The 24,272-nt window shown below is 43.4% G+C and overlaps 1 protein-coding gene across 1 annotated transcript; it reads left to right on the forward strand.

The window, feature by feature from the left end:
* Positions 1-1,099: 1,099 nt before the first annotated feature.
* LOC127573655 (interferon-inducible GTPase 5-like) lies at positions 1,100-17,749 on the forward strand. Its single transcript, XM_052022068.1, has 3 exons — positions 1,100-1,152; positions 1,887-2,000; positions 10,330-17,749. The coding sequence occupies exon 3, from the start codon at positions 10,334-10,336 to the stop codon at positions 11,540-11,542; it is 1,209 nt and encodes a 402-aa protein (XP_051878028.1). The 5' UTR covers positions 1,100-1,152; positions 1,887-2,000; positions 10,330-10,333; the 3' UTR covers positions 11,543-17,749.
* The last annotated feature ends 6,523 nt before the right edge of the window (positions 17,750-24,272 follow it).

Consider the following 24,272-nt stretch of genomic DNA (forward strand, 5'->3'; position numbering starts at 1 on the left):
AAAGAAGAAATGGGAAACTACCGGCCAGTTTTCCTCATCAATTGTGAGAAGAATGCTCGATTCTGTTATTGAGGACATGGAATAGGGCTCGTGGGAAGTGGAAATATGATTTTGAAAGTTAGTTGCCTGGGAATTGTCCGGCTCCAACCTTGAAGCGCGGAAACGCCTGTGTGTGTGTGTGTGTGTGTGTGTGTGTGTGTGTGTGTGTGTGTGTGTGTGTGTGTGTGTGTGTGTGTGTGTGTGTGTGTGTGAGACCCTGTCAGGTGTGTCAAGTCAGATAACGAGTGAGCTTGTGTGAAGCCCAGAGGGCGGGCGCAGAAGAACACGGACTGTTGAAAGAAGGCGAACAAAGTTGCCACTGGAGTATAACATGGAAAATAAGGCATAATACAGAAGTAGAACATAGTTAAGTTGGTGAGAAGTTTTGAAATGTTGATATCCAAAGGTACTGAGTATTCTTGTACCCAAAACACAGGAAACTAACATGCAGGTGAAGCAAGCAGTTAAATTGATAACTGATTGAAAGTGTAGTGAGGATTTGCTGCATTGCACAGGGCTGAGTGAAACAATGCTGTGTTGAGTTCCGGTCGAAATAAGTCAGGCAGCACAGCCTTACATTAGAGGCAGGCATGAGGTGGAATCTTAGCATGGGTGCACTGTCCAGTGAGAGGAGAGTGAGCACATGTTCACTGGGATTGAGAAGAACGAGAGATAATCTCAGCGAAGGTAGTAGAATTATGGGAAGGGTTGACAAGATGTTGCTCCCTCTGCCTGAAGAACTGAGAACTGGAGCTATGGTCAAAGGGGAAGCTCTTAATTCTGTTGTCGGTGAAAATAGTTATGAACCGCGAGTGTTCTGACTATGTGACCATCGTGAGTTTGCTTAGATAAGGAAAAGCTGACTATACATGTCTACTGTCAGCAGTGTGGTATCAAGGAATTTCCCGTGTAATATTGTTAGCTCGCTTTGTGCTCCTTGATAGAACAGCGTGATGGGAACTTGTATGGTTCACTGTTCACACACACACAACAGTCACGTACGTTTGTGGTTTAAGAACTTAAGTAGCGAGACCAAGATTCTCAGCGAGTTTAACTCCGTGAAGATAGAAGTTGAATACAAACCACCAGGTCACCGCTGCCCCTCGCTCTCCAGTAAGTAACGTAGACATGTTTTTGTTGATGGAATACAGACTGTAACTAAACTATTTTCTGGAGTCGTCTATATCAGAGTACAAAGTTGAAAGTTTTTTTCAGACAATAAAGCAAACTGTAAGAAGAAACTAACGCTTAAAGTGCGATGTTCCACAACTCGTCAGTTTTACGGGGATGAAAATTTGACCACAGGTCCGAAAGTTGCAGAAATGTGTTCCCAATGTCCCTGAATGTAATGTGCTCTATATGGAGCAAGGTATATAATGAAGTGCGCAGATGAGGGACTTCACTCTATAAAGTGGAAAATACGAGGTTGGTCGTCTTGGGGCAAATATTGAGAAATTAGACGGAGGCGGGCGGGATTGTGGTGAATTTAGAGAGGGAAGCAAGCAGGTCACTTGGAAATGGTAAAGGGCCAGGGGTAATACATATAAAACGATGGGCAACAAATCTGAGAGGGATTTAAGGAAAAGCTTTAGTGATACTGTAACTTGTAATGATCTGGAACGCACTGCCTGTTGGGATAGAAAGAGTCAGTCCGGGCTTTCAGAGGCAATAGGATTGTCACTGGAGGGAAAATCATTTGTAGGTCTTTGGGGAAAAACCGGGGCTGGAACTGATGGGTTGAATGGTCTCCCGCTGTACTGTAACGATGCCATGATTTGCTGCGGTGAATGAACATTGTTCTGAGAAAATATGTACGTGACCAACTTTTGCTCTTGCGCTGTCTTCAGGAATTTGACCCTTCGAGTGCTTGGATTCTGTCAAGTAAACGGCGTGTTTGGGAGTAGGTTGAACACTGAAGCATTGTCGGAGTCGAGGTTTGTGCCATCACTTGACTGTTGCAGGTAAGGTGAAGAAATATAACATGACGTGTCTGGATTGATCTCAGATCCAATCAGCACTGACGGAGAGAAGTGCTAAAGAGGTGAAAAGAGTTTCTTCAATTGTTAACTGTTTGTTTCTTGTCCAAAATCCAAAATCAAGTTGGCGCTTGTATCCCCCGTTCCCAAGTGAGTCAGGTCATATATTCCAACCAGTCTCTGCTGAATAAATGCAACAGGGTGTTCACAGTGGGTAGAAAGGTGACAGTCTATGATTTTTTGACCCAACCAACCATATTTATACATGTCGCCAGAGGTCACTTCACAAAGGAATAATTTGGAGACTGAGTTTTAAAAGGAGAGTGTCCTGAAACTTATGGAACATTTCAGAGCAGCTCTTTACATAACAATTTCCAGATTGCAAGGGCGACTCTGAGCTTCTAACTGCCTGTCTCTTTAATTTTCCCCACCCTGACTTCATTGCCCTCTTGCACTGTCCCAGTGAAGCTTGCCATTGGCTCAAGGAACAGCACATGAACACTGAATTCAGGAACTTTAGATAACCAGCACTTTTAATGTATTTCAGATCTACCCAGTTTCAACTAAAGGTCATCAATTTGTAAGGTGAACTGGATTTCTCTCTTCGCAAGGAGCTGTCCGACATGCTGGGCATTTCCAGCTTTTGTATCAGATCTCTACAACCTTCTTTGCTCTGTATCTTACAGTTCTAGCTTGTGTGTATCTCCTCTCTCCCCTTTTCTCTCTTTGCTCATTCAACTTTTCCCATTTATGTCTCCTGCAATTATATAGGCTTCCGCACCTTCTGCCAGACATAATCAGAACCACTTGTGTCATTCAATCTCTCTTAGTCTATGAGGGGCATTCCCTTTGTCTTCTCAATCCTGTCCCTTCTCTGCGACTTAAAACCTGTTTGAATTTTACTTTTTCTAGATCTGGATTATTAGCTACAATTCTGGTTGCCGCACTACAGGGAGGATGTGTTAGAATTAGAGATAGTCCAGAGGGATTTGTTGCCTGAAATGAAGGCAAGTTCGAAGGAGAGATTGTATAGGATAGGTCTATTCTCACGAGAATGTAAAAGGCTGTGGGGTGACCTTATAAAGATTTATAAAATAATGAGCGGCATAGATAAGATGGATATCTAGTGTCCTCTGTCCAGAGTAGGAGAGTCTAGAACAAGAGGTAGGAGGGGAGAAATTCAAAGGGGAACTGAGGGTGATAAATATTCTGAATGAACTTCCGGACCAGGCAGATACAAATACAAAGTGTAAAAAGCATACCTTGATAGGAACGGTATGGAGACCTAATGGAGGCAAATGGAATTAGCCTAGATAAGAACGGACTTGAACAAGATCAGCTGAAATCACTTTTTTTTTGCAAGATTCCATATGCAAGGCTGTCTCTGCTGTTGGTCCCCAACCTCACACTTGCTTCTGACAACTCATATGTCTCTTCTCACATTGTCTGTATTTCATTTCCTACAAAACAGACGGTAACTTCAAGACACTGTAGAAACGTGATTATTTCAGTCTGGCCTAACGACCGAACAAATTAATTTCAAAATGGATTAAAATATTCTTCCAGGCTTAAATCAGGCAATTGATCAGATGCAATGGCATTCGTGTGTTTCCCTCAATGTCAAGATTGATAGACTATGTCCTGTCAACATTGCTTGAGTTGGCACAAAATTAACTCTTGGGTGTATAATAGGGCATATTTCTCTTGGGGAAAGATTTCATGCTTGCATTTCGTGAGAGCAAATATGTTGTACCACAGTTATAGAAGCCCCCAGTGAAACCTCACTTGGAGAGTTGTGTACGATTTTGGTCTTCTTACCAAACAAAGGATACCCTTGTTACAGAGGGAGTGAAATTTCACCAGAGTAGTTCCTGGATTGGGAATTTGTGATATCGAGAGAGCCTGAGTCAGCTGAACATGAATTACTTGCAGATGAGACGTGACTTCTTTGGAATGAACAAAGTCTTACATGGATTGACAGCATAGAAATGGGAAGGATGTTCCTCTGACTGAGGAGCTTCAATGCAGGGACCAGTCTCAAAATATGGGGATGAGCAATCGGGACTGAAATGAGGAGAAATTTATTGATGCAGAGGGTGATGAAACTTTGGAATTTTCATCCACACAAACAGTGGAGGTTCATTCATCGGCAGAATGAGGGGCCAAAAGGCCAAGTCCTGCTCCAGGTTCCTGTTTTCTAATGTTATAGAGTCACAGAGCACGGATACAGGCCCTTCGGCCTAACCAGTCTCTGCCGACCACAATGCCCACCCAGTTAGTCCCAATTTCCTGTGTTTGGCCCATATCCCTCTAAGCCCCGCCCCTCCATGTACCTATCCAAGTGCTTCTTAAATGGTACTATCAAACCTGCCTCAACCACTTCCTCTGGCAGCTCATTCCGTAAACTCACCATCTCTGCATGAATAAGTTACCACTCAGGTCACTTTAAATATTTCCCCTCTGACGGTAAACCTATGATCCCCTGGTTTTGGACTCTCCTACCCTGGGGAAAAGAGTGTTATCATCCACCTTATATCTGCCTCTCATTATTTTAAACATGTCTATAAGTTTGCTGCTCATTTTCCTAGCCTGGCAATATAATGTAAATTATATGATCCACATGTAGATTTTGTTTGAGTAATCGAATCGGATTTTTGATGCATTGATTAATGTTCACAAACACACACACACACACACACACACACACACACACACACACACACACACACACACACACACACACACACAAGACTGGTTAACCAAACTGCTCACATCAGGGCAGCTCCCATCTCCCGAACCTTATCAGATCTCTGCCACGTGTTTCCTAAACAATGTAATTGAGTTCAACCCTCACGTTTTGAGCGGTCCAACAACTGGATGTAATTTCACAGTTATACATGGCATATCCTTGCTATCAAATCCTTTTATGTACACCATACTCTTTGCCTCTATAACCTCCAGCAGCCACATGAGATATTGCTTCTCTCAATTCTGGACCTCAGTCATCTCAAAATCTAGTGGCACCAACCTTAGTGTCTATGCCTGGGCTCTGGAATTAACTCTTAAAAAAACCTGCTGTCTCAAAATTTCTCCAGTTAGATGCTCCTTAAAATCAACATCATTCTTGACTGATTCTAATGATTATTACATGTGTTCCCAGGTGAACAAATGCATATTTCATCCTCATCTCCATTACTCTGCACCCCATCAGACTGTACATGCTTCAGGCTATAGTGTAATACTGCTTAAATATATAATCCCTTCATCACAGAAAGGATAAGAACACAAGAGGGTACAGTAGGAGTTTACCGGAATATTGGCACCGTTGGAAAGTAGGGTATGGGGAGATATTCGCTGGGCTAGAATTACTTTCTTTGCAACAGGTGATCAGGCTTAGTGGGACCTGTTGTTGCTTCTTCACTTAGCAGGTCGATAAGAAAACATACCGAATATGAGGAATATATTTGTTTTGTTTCAGTTGGTGCAATGATATAGAATAAAGCGAAAAACACTCCATGCTTCCAAACACTAGGGAACCTGTTTGCTCAAAGGAAAGAGAAATTTACCACTACAGCCGATACACAAATCAAATTAGTGCTTTAGACTCTGCTAATCTGCGTATTTACTCCGATTGTATGGGTTCTGAGGAGCCTGATGATGTCAGTGTGAGAACCACGGAGTCTTCCACAACTGGGGCAGAAGGCAGCCGACAGGACAGGCATGTGGGTAGAATGTGAGCTGGTGGTCTCTTTTACATAGTTAGCTGGTATCTGTGCTCCCGATACATGGTCCCAAGGTTCTCCATGTCGTCTCTAATGCCCCTTCTCCTCATTGAGCCGTCATGAACCAGAGATTCTCTGGATGATAGGGAGGTTGCATTTCTCTGAGCACATCTTTGAAACTTTCCATCTACCTTGTAATATTTTCACTTGGTCACAATCAAGAGCACATAACACATTGACCTATACATTGGGTGTTTACTGATTGTCACATAGTAATGAATTTCTTGTTGCTCACGCACTTTACCAAACAAAACGCATGTCATCATCCATTTATATGAATGTTCCAAGAAAATGGGAATTGGCCTGATTTTCACAGCAATAATGTGCAGCAACAAGACGAAATAAATTACTGCTTTTGCTGTCTCTACTGTCCCAAATGGAAGTGACTCTACAGTGCCGGGGACATTAGTAAAGGGCCAAGAATTCCTGCCCTCAGCAGTCTGCTTCTGCCAACAATGCCTTTCAGACCCATCTTCAGAACCGAAGCCCAGTTCTTTCCCCACAGTGTAACCACACAGCCCCTTTTCGAGGTTGCCAAAGGGAGTATTGTAGCGATGGGCTACGCACCGAGCTAGAACTAAGGACACGCAGTCGGTAGGTTGCACTTCAGACGGGTTTATTTAGAACATTGCCGCGCTGCTTTTAAGCAGTCAAGTTCCCGCCCTCTCCGGGCGGCAATGACGTCAGAGGTGCGTCACGAAAACCTTTTCCCGTGCGCTGGCTTTCTCCCCCACCGCCAGTGAAGGAGAAGGCCCAGCGCCATTTTGTGGCTGGCCTCTCTGCCGACGCATGCGCCGTTTTTGGAGCCGGTTCACCTGCATCGGAGGTGGGTCGCCACAGTGTCATTATAGGGTAAATCGGCATTAAATACCAATACTTCCCTGTATCATTCTCATCTTCATCAACAACAAAGCACACAAAAGTTCACATCCCACTTTAGAGTCAATCACAGGAACAGGTCCTTCGGCCCAACTTGTATATGCCGACAAAGATGCCCATCAACGCTAGTCCCACTTGCCAGTGTTTGGCCCATATTCCTTTGAGATTCTCCTATCCACGTACATATCCAATGTCTTTTAAATGTTGTCATTGTACCGACCTCAACCAGTTTCTCTGGCAGCTCGATCCATATGCCCACCACCCTCTGAAGAAGTTGCCCCTCAGGTTCCTTTGAAATCCTCCCCTTCACATTAATCTTATGCCTGCTAGCTTTTGATTCCCTTTGTCTGTGTGAATTCACCCTATTTATGCCCGACATGATTTTAGCCACCTCTGTAAGGTCATTCCCCAGTCTCCTCTGCTCCAAGGAATCAAGGCATAGTCTGCCTAGCCTCTCGCTATAACTCAGGCCTTCGAGTCCTGGCAATATTTCAGCAAATCTTCTTTTCATTCTTTCCAGCTTAATGATATCCTTTTTACAGAATAACAAAAATTCTACACAATATTGCAGGTACGGCCTCAATATAACGTTCTGTACAGCTGCAACAGAACGTCCTTACTCCTAAATGCCTGACTGGTGAAGGTCAGCATGGGAAATGCCTTCTTCACCACACTGTGTACCAATGAGGCCACTTCCAGGGAACTCTGTATTGTGCTCCCAGGTCCCTTTGTTTTACAACACTCCCCAGGACTACACCACACTTTGAGAAAGTCCTACCCTGGTTTGACTTCCAAAAATGAAACAATTCGCAAACCTGAATTGAACGCCATTTGCCATCCAATTGTCCACTTACCCTGCTGATAAAGTTTCCCATGTAATGTTTGATAGCCTTTCTGACTGTCTATGACATTGACTATTTTAGAGCCATCTGCAAACTTACTCACAATGCCTTATACATTCTCATCTAGATCATTTATATAAATGAGAAACAGCAATGGGTCCAGAACCAACTCCTGTGGTGTACCACTAGGCACAGGCCTCCATTCTGAAAAACAACCTTCTATAATCACTTCCTGCTTCCCAACATCAAACCAATTCTGTATCTAATTCCATGCAATCAAATCTTTCAAACTAGCCTTCCATTTGGGACCTTGTCAAAGGCTATACTATAGTCCATATAGACGACGTCCACCTGCCTGCCCTCATCAATCCTCATGCCTACCTCTTCAAGAAAACTCTTGCAAATTTGTGAGGCGCGATTTCCCATGCAAAAAGCTTTGCTGGTTATCCTTAATTAGACCTTGTCTATCCAAATGCTGATAGATCATGTCCTTGAGATCCCCCTCTAGAAACTTGCCCAACATTGATGTCAGTCTCACTAGCCTGTAGTTTCCTGGCTTGTCTTTGCTGCCCTACATAAATAATGGTACAACATTAGCAACCCTCCAGTCTTCCAGAACTTCACCTGTGACTAAACTGATGTAAATATCTCTGTAAGGGCTTCTGCAATTTTTTTTTCCTGGTTAACTTTCAGGTCCCAGGAGGCACTTGGTCAGGCCCTGGGGATTTATCCACCTTAGTGTGCTTTAAGACGGCCATTACCCCTCTTTGGTAATTTGTATGTGGTCCAAGACATCACAACTCATTTGCCTTAATTAATTAGCTTCCATGATTTACTCCACAGTAAAAACTGATGGGAAATATTCATAACAAATCTCACCCATTTCCTGTGGCTCTGCACATAGAAGGCTATGCTGATCTTTAAGGTGACCAATTCTCTCCCAAGCCACCCTTCTACTATTAATATACATGTGGAATCCCGTGATAGTTTCCTTAATCTTACCTGTCAAATCCATTTCATGCCCTCTTTTTGTTCTCCTGATTTGCCTCTTAAGCGTACTCCTACACTACTTATACTGATCGAGGGATTCAGGTGATCCCGGCTACCTCCTTTTTCCTGACAAAGCGTCAATATATCTCGTCAGCTGGGTTTGCCTAAACTTGTCATGCTTGCCCTTCACCCTAACAAATACATACTGTTCCTGAACTTTTAAAAGCCTTCTACATGCCAGACATCACGTTACCTGCAAAAAGTCTCACCTCGACAATCTCTGCAGGTTCCGACCTAATGCCTCCAAAATTGGCCCTGTCTTAATTTAAAGTTTTAACTAGTTGACCAGTCCTATCTTTCTACATTACTATTGTAAAGCGAATAGAATTATGATCACTGGTCCCAAAATACTTCTCCAGTGATGCCTCTGTCACTTACCCGAACTTATTCCCAAGAAGAGGCCTGTTTTGCGCCCTCTCTATTGGGGCGCTATATTAAGGAAGTATTCTTGGACATAGTTAACAAATTACAACCTGTCCAAGCCCTTTGCATAATAAGTATCCCAGTCAATATCAGGGAGGTTAAAACCCCCTACTACTACGATCTGAGAACATTCCACACAAATGCTCCTCTAAAGACCACTGACTATTGGGGGCAGGGCTGTAACACAGTCCCAACGAAGGTGTCAACATCTTTTTGTTTCTAAATTCTACACATATAGCCTCACTGGACGATCTCCTAAAAATATCATTTCTAAACACTGTTGTAATGTCCTACCTGATCAAAAAGGAAACCACCTCCTCTCTTGCCTATACGTCTATCATGCCTGTACTATCTGTACCCTGTAACATTGAGCTGTCAGTCCCGCCCCTCTCTCAGCCATGTTTCTGTAATGGCTGTAATATCCCAGCCACCTGAGCCAGTTCATGCCCTGAGTTCGTCGGTCTTACCTGTTAAGCCTCATGCATTGAAATAAATGCAGTGCTCCTGGTTGTCCTGTCAACTAAACTTGCTCTCCTTGACTGCAGTATTTGCGCTCAACTGCCTCATTTCTGTTTATGGACCCACCCACGCCAATCTAGATTGAACACTCCCCCGTTGCACGAGTAATTCAGGATATTTATCCCCTCCAGTTCAGGTGCAACCGTTCCTTTTGTACAGGTCACCTTTGTCCCAGGAGAGATCCCAATGATTCAGGAACCTGCCCTTTGCACCAGGTCGTCAGCCACACATTCATCTGACCTATCCTTCTATTTCTGCCTCACAGAACGTGGCACTGGAAGTAATACAGAGATCACTACGCTTTAGGTCTTGTTTGTTACCCTCTTACCTAACTCTCCATATTCATTCCCATGCCTCATTCTTTTTGCTACCACTCTCGTTGGTATAGATGTGCACAACGACCTCTGGCTGGCAACGCTCTCCCTTGATAATGTTCTGCAGCGCCTCAAAGATATAATTGATCCGGACATCCGGGGAGCAACTCAAAATTCTGGCGTCTCATTTGCGGCCACAGAATTTTCTTTAATAGACAAAGTGAACACGGCTGTTCAAAGATCAGGGGTGCCCTTGTAACACGTGTCCCAGGAACACTGGGATCAGGAAGGAAGGGTAGCGAGAGAGGGGTCAGTGACCTTACTGAGTAACAAATTCATTTCATGTTCAGCTCAGTGTGTCTTTTTCTCTCTGTAAGTGGGATGTTCATTCCCAATGAATTTTACGTTTATTAGAAACTTATGAATACAGTTTCCTTTCTGTCTGTCATGAAAAACCCAAAGTTGGAGTTGTGTTAAAATATAATATTTTTGATTCTTTCCACAGAGTTATGATGGATTCGTCTTCAGAATATGTATTCTTCAATGCACAAGAACTGAAAGAACTTGAGTCTTGTTACGAGAAAGGTGGGCTGGGTAGGTTTGCGGATAAAATCGTGCAGAAGATAAATAATTTGAGTAACATAGAGCTTCATATCGCAGTGACAGGAGAGTCAGGTACAGGGAAATCCACCTTCATCAACTCAATGAGGGGGCTGCGGAGCAAGGATAAAGACGGAGCTAAAACTGGGACAACGGAAACCACAATGGAGCCAACCCCATACAAACATCCCAGCTTCCCTAAAGTTTGCTTCTGGGACCTGCCAGGAGTTGGAACATTAAAATTTCCAGTGAAAGATTACCTGAATAAAATGCAATTTGACAGGTACGAATATTTTATCATAATCTCGAGAGGTCGATTCACAGAAAATGATGCAAATCTCGCCAAGGAGATTAAAAGCATGGGTAAGAAATTTTACTTTGTACGAACTCAAATTGACAATGACCTCCGTTCTCTTGAAATGGAAGGTATATCTTTTGACAGAAATACGGAACTGGAGAGGATTAGAAATTACTCAACTGAAGGGTTGAAAGAAGCAGGGATTTCAAATCCAATTATTTTCCTTATATCAAGCTTCCAAGTGAACGAGTTTGATTTTCCAAAATTAAAGGAAACTCTCGCAGATAACCTCGATGATATTAAGAAAGATGTTTTCTTGATGTCACTTCCAAGCACAACATTAAAGATTGTGAAGCAGAAAGAAAATCATCTGAGGAAACGAATCTGGATGTTAGCAATAGTATCAGGAACAGTCGGAGCCGTGCCAATTCCTGGATTGTCCTTTAGCCTTGACCTTGGAATACTGGTGACAGCAATAATAGAATTCCGCACATGTCTCGGTCTGGATGATGCCTCTCTTCAAAGACTGGCCAATGTTACAAAGAAACGTGTGGAGTTTCTGAAAGCAGAATTGAAAACCCCTCTGGTAGGTGAAATAAATGAGGATGTTTTGAAAAGAATATTGATAGGCTCCGCTTTTTTTGGCATTTCAGCTGCAGAAATGGCCCTTGACCTTGTCCCAATCGTTGGCTCCATCTTCGGGTCAGTGTCTTCATTTGGAATGACTTATAAACTGTTGAGCAATGCACTGAACGAACTTGTGGTGAATGCACAGAACGTGGTGAAAGTTGCATTTGACATTGATTGTAATCATCCATAATAAAGCATCGACCCACTGAGTTGCTCCACATCATTAGAAATTCATGAGAGAAAAAAGAAATGTCATCTTCCACATCCCCAGTATATGCCAAATTATTTCACAACTGATGAATTATCTTCCAAAATCTCTGTTGCAGCAATCTTCAAAAACAACATGTGTGCGCCAAACCTTCAGAAAACAAAATAACATAAGAAAAATGCTTCAAGGAACATTCAGCCCCTCAAACCTGCCCCACCATTCAATATGATTGAGCCTGATCTCCCCAGGCCTCGTCGACCTTCTTCTGTCAGTTTCCTCTGGCACTCGGGTACAGTACAACCTGTACGGGCAACTTATCTGCCTTCTGATCCATTTATTTATCGAATACTTTGTTACTTTTGATAGTGAATCCTACTATTTCTTCCAGAGTGATTGAAGCCAGCCCATCGGTTAGCCTTGGGATATTTGCTGTACCCTACACCCCGGAGACAGATGCAAACTATTGACCTGTGTTGCCTGCTATTTCCTTGTTTTTCATTGGTAATTCACCAGTCTTACTCTTTGGGGGTCCCTCGTTTACCTTATCTACACTCTTCCATTTGATATATCCATGGAAAGTTTCGATGGTACTTTTGATAATGCGTGCCAGTTTTCTCTCACAGTTAATTTTCTCCATGCTTGTTAACATTTTACCTTCTCACTGGTGGTTCATTTAAATTTCAAGTGTACTTAGCTCTAACTCTTGCCCTTGCTATTTTATATTAATGAGTTAATATTTTCCTTAACATTCCTTCCTCTTTCGTAATTTGGATTTTTATTGCTGAATGTTATGAACTAGCTGTTTACATAGCTACAATCTCATCCAATGACCCTCCATTAGCCTATTTATTCAGTCCATAACAGACAACTCGACAACTCTACACTCATGCCATGGGAATTGCCCTTATTTAATTTGAGGACGCCTATATGAACCACGGTTATTTGCCCTCAAATTGTATCGAGAATTGTACGATGTTATGATCACTACCTCCTAGAGGTTCCTTAACCTAAATATCTTTTATTAATCATATCTCATCCACATTATTAAATCTAAAATTAGCCTGTTCCTGAGTAGGTTCGATCATATACTGCTCTAGGAAAATAGTCTTGACACACTCCACAAATTCCTTTCCTACCGTAACGTGGCCATTGTGATTACTCTAATAATAAGCGTATTGAAAACTCCAATAGTAATTGCAGTAACCCTCTCAAATGCCTTTGATATTTCTCCATTCATGCTTTGTCTTATCTAGAAACAACCCAATGGGGATCTAGAGACCACTGCACCAGTGTCTTCCATCCAAATTGATTCTATTTCACTATCCGCTGCATCTCTGTCACACTCAACACAGCACTGATTTTTTTCTTGCTGATGAAATCTCCTCCACCTCCTTTCAATTTGTGCCCTTCTTCTTGCAATCTTAAATAATATTGAGTATGAAATTGAGTATCCAATCCCGATTGTCCTGAAACATTTTCTCTGGGATAATTATTGTATCATACTCATATCTTACTATCCGTGACATCAACGCCTCTATCCAGCTAAAAACGCTACCTGTTTACAGCATTAAGTACTGACTTTTTAAAGTATTCGTTTCCTACTGGAGATCCACTTTCTCCGCAGGATATTGCTTATATTTTCTTGCCCGTCCTATTATGTTTTGCTTTTCATTTTTCCTCCTCACGAGTTTGTCCCATTGCTTCTTAATTTATTTGTGATTTATTAAACTTCCCATCACTATAACATTCCCCACTCTAATTAATTTAAATCCATGCCTATAATCCGATCGACACGACTCACAGGACACCAGTCACAGCATGGTTCAGGTGTAGCCCATCCTAATGGAACAGCTTCCTCCTTCCTCAGTGTTGATGCCACTGCCCTAGGAATTGGAACCTATTTCTGCCACTCCAGTCTTTGAGCCGCACGCTTACTTGTCTAACCTTGTATATCCTTGCTGATATGCATATGGCTCAAGCAATAATTTGGAAATTATCATTCTTGTGATCACGTGCAAATTCGTATCTTAACCAAACTATCCAACCAAGACACAATTTCAATGTGGACTGGAATCATTCAAGCCTGGAGCATTAACCCAGTATTTTTCACAATCTCTCTCGCTGCAATGCTCTTCATTTCCAACAACCTTCCTGCTGGAGTGCAGCTCATCAACTGGATTAAGAGGAAAAATGTTCATCCTACGCTGTCTCCAGTCCAAAACTGAGGTCACCCCTACTTCAGTCATTATGTGCATATGCGTTCGTTTGGAAGCCAAACTTCAAGTCATTGTCCATCCGTTCACTGAAGCATGCGAGTGGAAGAGATTACACTCAATGTCTGTCACAGAAAATTCCCTAATGACCGCATTACATTCACTATACAAATTCATGAGGATATCGAGGAAAACATGGAGCGCTCCTGACATCTGCGGGCCAACTCTTGGCAAAAACAAGCTTTGATAATGAAATTCACCATTTCCTTCAGTACATCTGCCTAGCTTTTGGCCGTCAGGGAGAAACATGTATTTGACGATTAAGATCTCGAACCTAGCACAAAGCTCAAGGTTTACCACGATACAGTGAGTCCTGTCCTCCACTCCACTGGCAGGATAAGCGAACCAACATGACCGTTCTACACCATGCCGGCAGCCCCGATAATACCGGACCCTATATTTCCGTACCAAACACTGTTTCCTGAGCCCGTCACCACAGGCTATTAGCAGGTGGACAGATGAAACAATATGTAATGTTCTCAAGCCCTCCTTGGAAAAAATGTAACATTACCATTGTCTCTTGGGTATTCCTGGACCGTGCCTGCTCAAAGTGGAGGATCACTCTGGATGGTACTGGGAGTCTCAAGGCTAGGTGGAATGATAGAAGGGGCGCACTCCCTCATAAACGACCTACCCTCCCGGTCCATCACCCCGCCTCAGGCTGAGTCTGCGGATCCATGCTGGTAAACCACAGAACGGGAGTGGAAGCAAGTCATCCTTGATTCAAAGGGACGACTTGAGAAGAAGCAGCTTCCATCAGCTAAATGTCCTGTCCCAAACTTCTTGACAAGCAATAAAGTATTTGGAAGTGCGGCCGATGTTGTAGCGTGGTCTAGAACGAAGCGCATTTAGGCTGACGGAGAAGCTACTGACCATCGTATATACGTCGGGCTATTAAAGGAGTTTAACTAATTAAACCATTCAGATTTAACCAGTCGTACGGGTGCTAAACTTGCTAGTGGATCGGTCACTTATCTTGTCCTCAACTGTCCGAGCCGAGGGTCCAGTTTGGGCCAAAAACAGCTTCCACCAGTCTGGGCGTGGCCCATAGGCCGTACGTTGGGCGCCCCTGGTTGAGAACATAGAACATTGAACAGTACAGCACAGGAGCAGGCCCTTCGTCCCACGATGTTGTGCCAAACTAATTAAGCTATTGACTCCTCATCCTTTCTATCAGCACATGGTCCATATCCCTCCATTCTCTGCATACTCATGTGCATATCTAAGAGCTTCTTAAACGCCTCTGTCGTATCTGCCTCCACCACCACCCCTGGCAGCGCAGTCCAGGCACCCACCACTCTCTGTGTAAAAATAAACTTACTCCGCACATCTCCTTCGAACTTACCCCCTCTCACGTTAAATTCATGCCCTCTAGTATGAGACATATTGTCCCTGGGAAAAAGATACCGGTCGTATCTATGCCTCTCACAATTTTATTAATTTCTATCAGGTCTCCCCTCAGCCTCCGCTGCTCCAGAGAAAACAACCCTAGTTTTCAGATGCTGGAAATCTGAAATGAAAATAGAACATGCTGTAAAAACTCAGCAGGCCAGGCAGCATCTGTAGAGAGAGAAAAACAGTCCATGTTTCTCTTCTGCCGTCCTTCAACAGAACTGGGAAAGAGAGAGATACAGTGAGAGAGTAGGTGAGGGAGAGATGTGTAGATCAAAGGGAATGTCGGTGATGAGGGGGTGAGTCTAAATGGTTTAATGGTTACACAAGAGACTGCCGATGCTGGAAGCTGGAGCAACAATCAATCTGCTGGAGGAACTCAGTCGGTCGAGCAGCATCTGTGGGAGGGAAAGGAATTATCGGTGTTTCTGGTCGAAACCCTTCATCAGGACTGAGAGCGGAGAGGGGTGATGGCTGGTCTCAAGAGGAGGGGAGGAGGTAGTGGAGAGACAGGAGCCTGAGGTGATTGGTGGACTGAGTAGGGGGTGAAGGATAATGGGCATGTCGACCCAGGTAGGGGAAGGGGAGGGTGCAGCTGGGGGATAATGGATGGAGGAAGCCAAAAATAGAGAGACAGATGGAGCGAGGGGAGGGGAGGGGATGGTGAAAGTGGAGCAGCTGCTGGAGGATGATAAGCAGGTTTCCAGTTACCAGCACATTAAGCTTCTTGGCTTGTGTAGTGTGCCATTAATGATAACATTGTGGACCCTGCCTGCGTATTAATAATAAATTAAAACAAGAAAGAACTGGAAACACTCGGTAGATTAGGCAACATCTGCAGGAATGGAAACAAAGCAAACGTTTCAGATCAGAAACCTTTTGTCACGACTGGGAAAGATAGGGACAAAAGGTAGTATTAAGTTGCAGAGAAGATATGAGGAAGGATAGATAGGAGAAGGGGAATATCTATGATAGGGTGAGCCTTGGGTTGCTGTGGAGATGAGTTGTCAATGGGGCATATTGGAGGGAGAGCATTATGACTCTTAGAAGTAATTAAAGAAGGATAATCTAACTTGGGAGCGAGGAGAAAGAGAATGGTGCATTCTTGGGAGTGAAGAACTTCACAATAATAACTACTTCAGAGTAATTAAATAGCTAATAATGACTTCTTGTGAGTTGTTAACAGAGAATAGTGAATAAGTATGAGTGAATTAATGGAGAATAGTAGAACGCTGAGCGTAATTAAAGAGAATAATGGATATTTGAAAGTAATTAAATCGTGTTTTGGAGTAATTATATAGAGAGTAATTGTTAGTAGGGGGAGATAAGTTGCTTGCTAGGAAATTATTTCAGTTTTGCACCATCATTTAGAGATAGTTCCAACCCAATTCAGCAGTGTGGAGGGAATTGTTTTATATCAATGAATGAAAAGATTATTCCAGTGGAGTTTGATAGTGTAAAGTTCACTGGAGCGTAGTCTCACGGAAGAGAGACGTGAACTATGATTTAATTGCATATATAGTACTGCAACAAAAACACACGGAAGATACAATTGTAGTAAATTCTTACAGTGTCAACATATTTGAAGAATAATCCATCACTGTAGGGAAAATTACAGCATAATGTAAGAATCAGATGCCAGCTGAAATATTACCAAATAGTACTGTGCTATTTTTCAGCAGAATGCAACAGTTTAAGTGCAATTGTGCTGTAAGTCGGTATTATACGGGTAATTGAAATTTTGCATAACACGTAGAGCTAATTGCAGCCTAATCGAACGTACGGGAACAATTGCAGCATCGCAAAGTAGTGTAGAGCTAGCTGCCTTATTTTTCATGGCATAGAGCTGACTGAACCATATTTCAATAGTATAGTGAGAAATGCATTCAAATATTTTCGCACAGAGCTAACTGAAACATAATCTAATACAAAGTGTTAATTTTAGCAAAGTTCAGTTATCTTGTGAGAATGGAATTACATGGTTATAGTATAGAGACAACGAAATTATAACCGAATAACATAAAGGAGAAAACACACAAGAAGAAAAGTACTATAAGGAAAACTGAAGTGTGGTCTAATGCTATGGGGTCGTACTTAATTAAGTTGCATTGAGACACTTTCACTATACTCGACTAGCGTTGCGACAGCTGGGGTATCATATGCAAAAGCATTTGCATTGTAATCAATTTGTGTAACTGCAGTGGAAAATTGTGCAGCTAATATTGCTTGTAGATGGGTTGGGGATGAAATTTTCAATGCCTGTTGCTTGTTATGTTCTGAATGATTGCATTAACCATTGGATTCCCCTTGTCTGAATGCAGTGAAATAAAATCTTCATATTAAGATGTCTTTATTAGTCGGATGAACATCGAAACACACAGTGAAATGCATCTTTGCGTAGAGGGTTCTGGGGGCAGCTCGCAAGTATCGCCACGCTTCCGGTGCCAATATAGCATGCCCACAACTTCCTAACCCGTACGTCTTTTGAATGTGGGAAGAAACCGGAGCACCCGGAGGAAGCCCACGCAGACACAGGTAACACGCAAACCCACGGAGAGAACGTACAAACTCCTTACAGTCAGCGACGGGAATTGAACCCGGGTCGCTGGCGCTGTAATAAAGTTACGCTAACCACCACACTACTGTCCTGCCGTTTTCATCAGACTGGTGCCCTGTCCAATCTGTGATCGCTCCAGTGGCTCCTGCCCTATCTCTAGTGGCTTAAGCTGTCATCCTGCCCGCGCTGTCCAGCACCGGCTCGCAAGGTTGTGACTCTACGGTGAATTAATTTATTTACAGTGAAATTCAATTGTCCAGAGCCAACCGCAGCCTCAGCATGAATATTACTTCACAATATAATCAGAGTATAGACCTCGAACCAGGTCAGTTTTTGTGCTTTCTGAATGACTTCACAAAATTGCATAGTCCCATAACCAGTGCCCATTTCAGACGGCGCTTAATCGGAAAGTGCTCCCCCGGGATACTCTGAAAGCACTACCTGACATTCCTGCCCCAGGAGGGTTAGAGCATCACCACTTGCAAATTCCCCTCCAAATTCCAAACCGTCCTGATTTAGAAACGTTCCCCCTTTCTTTCGTCGTTGCTGGGTCTAAACACTGGAAGTCCCTCTCCAACAGGACTGTGGAGGACCTTCACCAGAAAGACTGCATCTCACTTGCACCTTCTCAGCACGGCATTTGATTTCAATAGTGATCAACAGAAGGGCTGAATTCTTTCTCGTGGTTTTTGTGATTAAAACGTTTTGGCCTGAATTTGAAGCCAATAGGTGGAGTTTGTGAGGGCAATGAACCCGGAATAGGATTGGAGTAATTGATCGAGTTCCAGTCTCAGTGGGATCTCCGGGATCCGTCGAACTTTGATCAGGGTGAGGAGGTCCCGCGTAGTGAAGGCGGGAATAAAAACAGAAAATACCAAAAACACTCAGCAAGTCAGTTCGCATCCGCGAAGAGAAAAGCTGAGTTCAAGTTTAAGATTGAAGACCTTCTGTGAGGTCTCATTCTCTTGCCACAGATACGCCCAGTGTCTCCAAGATTTCTGTGTTTATTTTAGATTTACAACAATGACAGTATTTTTTCTTTATTTTTGTTTACTTATTTATTGAAGCCCAGGCACTCGTCGATGGCGAAGTGCAGACAGCCACCGTTGATTGGCTGATGTTCCGGATAGGTGGGAACCCTGAAAATGAGACAGCAGCTTGAACGGACTCTGGAACAGGAACTGTGTTGGTCTCACAAATAACTGAGCACAATGATTACTCAGCTGTCCTCCTGAGACAGGTTGTTCGGGGCATAGCTGGATATATCACCGCGATTGTTCTGAGCCTCACTAGCAACAATAACAGCAAAAACAACAAGAACAGCAACAACAGATCCCCATCTGGTACCAGTAACTGTTGGTGACGCTTCAGTGCCTCCACAGCTTGGGGCAGCTAAGGAATGGCAAATAAAAATGTTGGCGTTGATGCAGACGCCCACTCCCTCCGAGTTAAATAAATAAGAACAAATTCAGTAAAATACCCCAAGGTACTCTGAGCCTCGCCACTGACTCCAAATTGTCCGCTTGTTCACCGTCTGGTCCTGGAGGGAACAGAAACTTCCTCCCACGAAATATAAGGAAAACCAAAATCAAATCCCTGCTCCTCACACACATTTCCATTTCATTCCCTGATGCTCAAGGGCGGGACATTGGTCACCCCATCGCCAAAGCCCCCTTTTACCCCCACGGGACTTACTTCTTGACAGCTTGACTCTATTTCATTTCCATTGTCCGGACATTTTCTCCTCCAGCTGCAGCTCCTGCACTCCCCAATCGCTGATACCTCCCTGTCCCAAATTTTATCATGTTTACACGGACTTACAATCTATTCACTCCTCTGTCTTGCAAAAGGATGGCCTGAGGACCTTCCGTTTCTTCTTAAAACGGGGGCAGATCCCTTTTCCTCGAGAAGCCCACACAATCTCCTCAGTCTCCTCTTTATGCACATCTGGGCGACGATATCCATTTCTCTACCCCCTGTCAGGTGCTTTCACCACTGAAGCCATTGTTGTCAAAAGGGAACTTGTTAAAGGGCCAACACCCTTTCTCTTGGATCACATGAGTGCTTCAGTCCTACCTCACACGGAGTCTCTGAGCTGTTCACATCACAAAGTCTGGCTCTGGGAGCTTAGGTATTTCGGGAGGGAGCAGACCAATTAATGCCCCACAGCCAGGTGGGTGAACGGTATCTGACACTCAGAAGGATCTAGTTAGAAATCCCCATGCATTCATGTCGTCAGTCAGGGTGAAGAACTAGTGTTTCCCTTCGGTCCACCTAAGATTACAGTGGGCCAGTAACTGAATTGTTTCCAGATGTACTTCTTTTAAATAACAAATTGAACGGAACTCTTTATTCTGCAGTGAAATGCGTTTACTTGCGGTTGAGTGAACAGAAATCATCGTGTAACAGTTACCATTACGATATCCTTCGCTTTTCCTTTTTCTCGAAAAGGACTGGTTGATGGGAAGTGGTGGCTGCGGGAGGCTGGAAGCTGAAGGGTTGTATAATGTCCTGTGGTGCTGCAAGAGCACCAACAGGGGACCGTATTCTATGTATTTCACAACGGATCAATGAAAGCAACGATTTTCATGGGCTCCCAGAGCAACACCAGGGAGCTGTTAGTGAGGACGGGCAGTTCAAGGGTTGAAAATAGATGGGGTAGAGACCGGACAGGGAAAGGGAAATAGAGTCCAGCTCGGAAGAAGTCAGTCTCGTAGGGCAAAAGCAGGGTTCCAATGTTGGGCCATCGAGGCCCTGTCCCTGGGCATTGGGGTAGAAATTGGATGTGTGTGATTGGAAGATAATTTTGTCCTTCTTTCTATCCAGCATGACAAAATTCATTCTCCTGCAGGTCTAGATGCTGGGCAATTAATAGGACAATTTTGAGTCACTGTAGCGTCTGAGAGCACCTTGGAATATTTTGCTTTTAATTTATTCACTCGCAGGCAAAAATATCAACATTTACTGTTCATCCTTAGCTGCCCCTGTGGTGTGGAGTCAAACAAGCTTCACTACCTGTTTCTGGTGGGAATGAGGGCACGTTGTTGCTCTTGCTGCAACTGAGTCTCAGACCGTTGGGATCATTGGTCCCCCTGTGCTCCAGACAACCTGTCCAGGAATGCAAGTGAGATAATGCCCCTATTCCTGAAACCACTGAGTCAATCACATAATATTGTCTCGCTACCCTCGTCGCACCTCACTCTCTCCAAAATGTTCCGCAACATTTAATCAGCTTCTCCCCCACACCTCAAGAGAACACCAGATGAGTGTTCAATATGTTCAGTCGTTTGTGACCTCAACACACTACCTATCCCACTGGTGTACAAGCTGTTGTCCCCATTTCAGGGGTTTCCACCAGTCCAGACCATCAGTCCACCAAGGGCGATTTTATGCTCTTTGTGATGTTCCTGGGCTTCATTAGGAGACGCGTCCTCACCGTGACTAATGATCGATGGATCCCAGAGATACAGCTGAGAGCTGAATACGTTCAACTCGTCCAATCCTGTTCCACCTTCAGTCACCTTTCAGCGAGCCTGCTATTGACCTGAACATCATGCCTGAATTGTTATAGTTCATAGTAATGGGCGGAGAAGTGTCAGCTGATCACTTTTGAATGTAACTACTATGTCTGGCTGTATACCATAAAGCAGGACCTCTGTTAGGGCTCTGAGAACATGAATCATAATTTAGTTACTGTGGGATATTTCCTACTCTAAGGAATGTGCTGTCTGCAGAGTGAGATGGAAATACGTGGGATAGTAGGGAGAAAGGTTTCAGTGGGACGACGATCCGGAGTGACGGCACGGGCGACTGTTTGTCTAGTTCATTTACAAATCTGTCCATCACTGGGAAGGCGACAAATTATTGCCCATTTCTAATTGCTCTTGAGAAGGGGGTAGTGAGCAATATCATGAACCACTGCAGTTCCCCTTGTGAATGTGCTCCTTGGCAGGGAGTTCGGGGATTTAGATACAGTGTTGATGAGAGAAGTGCGAAATAATTTCAAACCCTGACAGTGTGAGTCTTGGAGGGGATCCTTCACGTGGCGGTGTTCCCACGAACTTGCTGCCGTTGACTTCCCTGGTTTTAGAGATGGCGGGATTGAGAGGTGCGTTTGAGTAGCCCGGCCGAGTACCTACAGTGCATTTTACACTGATCAGTTACCGACTGAAATTCGAACTGTGATTGACAGTGTTATTTTTCTGTGAAAACATAGAGGTTTTTACAGAACTTGAGCCAGTCCGGGGTCTATCCCGGTCATACTGTGAGGCTGAATTTGTTTGCCGAGGCTGCGATTAACACTGGAGAATTCGATTGCCTTGTCATTAAACTAATTCACCTGCAGAGTCACAGCCTGATGAGGAGACTGGACGGCACCATCATAATGACTGGTTAACACTGACTCACTGGTGAGACACCACAAACTTGACAGGACACCATTCAAGGTGATGCCAACGCGGACTTTATTTCATTGCTCTCGCAATACAAGGAGAATCCACTGGGGCATGTAATCATTCGGAACATAGCAAGCAGCAAACATTCAGAATTAACGGTCCACACTCCTCGGTGGATGTAATTTGGCTCCACTATTTTCGCTTCACAAAGAGATTATATTGCAGTTGCTTCAACAAGTGATGTTTCAATTGACGGTGTTGTCATGATATAGTCATATCGAGTGTAATTAACAAAGTTTAAGTAATGCCATACAACTTTCAACTTATCTGTACATGAAGGAATTACAGTTCATTTGTCTGGAGCTGATATATTTTCATACAATTGTCTCTGTTGTATTTGGTTATGCTTCAATTGACTTCCCTTACATTTCAGTGAACGTTACACTGTCAGACCTTGTTGGAGGCAGTACAATTGTCTTGACACTGCTGAGTTATACCGAAACTCTTTCCTTATGATGAATGGAAGCATATGACCTATGGGCAAGGTTTAGCCTGCTAGAGGATTATTTATTGCCCCTCTGGAGACTCCATTATGGTCGTGAGGACCAGGTAGGTGGCTGGTCCGACAACACTGGTGGTAATCTATCACCCCTCAAACCTAAGTGGTCTAATTCAATAAATTCTACTAATAGTCCCTGGAATATATCATAGACAGTTAGTTCTGTCAACCTACATGTGAACTCATCGGACATTGTTCAAAACATTCCCCTGCAGTTACAAACAGAAAATGATGGAAAAGCTTCGCCGTTCAGAAGGCATCTGTGGAAGGAAACATGGCAATACTTCAAATCGGCTAACCTTTTATCAGAGGGTCAACACTTTGAAATATTCTCTCTGTTTCACTCTCACAGGTACTATCGGTTTCATGAGAGTTTCCCGCATTGTCTGTTCTTAATGCAGATTTCCAGTACCAGATACAAGTGTAAAATTCAATTTTGGGAGAAAAATGGAGGACGGTTCACAGATATGAAAGAAAACAATGCCAAACCAATAAGTTTACTTTGCGAAGGAGTTTGTAAAATGGTGCTTATTTTGCAGTCCGTGATAAGATACTAGCGGAAAAAAACTTTTGCAAAGTTTCTGGGACTGAAGAAGCTTTACAAATTGTTTCTTGCAATTTCCGCCGTTCAACAGATTCACACATCAGTCGTAGGTCACTGCACTTTAAATCAAGGAACTGTTACTGGCGTGATGTAGTTTAGGTGCAACCTGATTATAAGCCATTGAAAAGTTTAAGAGTTGGGACACGTTTTATTTTTAATCTGAGATATACTGCGTTACACCCTCTCTTCAGTCACAATAATTAGATTTGCCTCATTTGAAGATGGCAGCAATTATGCCATCTCTGATGTGACCTGGCATGTGTTCCTCGTGCCGCATGTGGGAGGTGAGGTTGTGAATTCCTCTCCATCAGGTTTTAAAACTTTAACAGGATCACGTCCGCCCCAACAACTTCTTGGTTTGTGGATTTTTTGTTTTTTTATTTGTTGTGCATATGATGAGGCCGGAATGGGTCCCCTCTCCTATCAGGCAGAAGATACAGGAGCCTGAGGGCACATACCACCAGGCTCAAGTACAGCTTCTGTCCCACTGTGATAAGACAATTGAACAGATCCCTTATACGATGAGATGGACTCTTAACCTCACAATCCACCTTGTTATGACCTTGCACCTTAGTGTCTACCTGTACTGCATTTCCTCTGTAGCTGTGACACTTTACTCTGTATTCTGTAATTGTTTTTACCTTGTACTACATCAATGCACTGTGTAATGAATTGATCTGTACGAACGGTATGCAAGACAAGTTTTTCACTGTACCTCGATACAAGTGACAGTAATAAACCACTACCAATACCAATGAGTCGTTTGCTATAGTGTGGAGTCAAGAACATTCATGTCATGGATAGAGTCATGGTTCTGGAGTTCTTTAAATGCTTTTCCAGTGAGCAGTGACGGCTTCTGTCCTTGCTAAACTTTTCTCTGATTTTGGCTGTCAGCAAGGTGGCTTGTTCGGCGTTTGGTCTTTGATATTACTC

Source organism: Pristis pectinata, chromosome 8 (genome assembly GCF_009764475.1).
Source record: "Pristis pectinata isolate sPriPec2 chromosome 8, sPriPec2.1.pri, whole genome shotgun sequence".
Lineage (NCBI taxonomy): Eukaryota > Metazoa > Chordata > Chondrichthyes > Rhinopristiformes > Pristidae > Pristis > Pristis pectinata.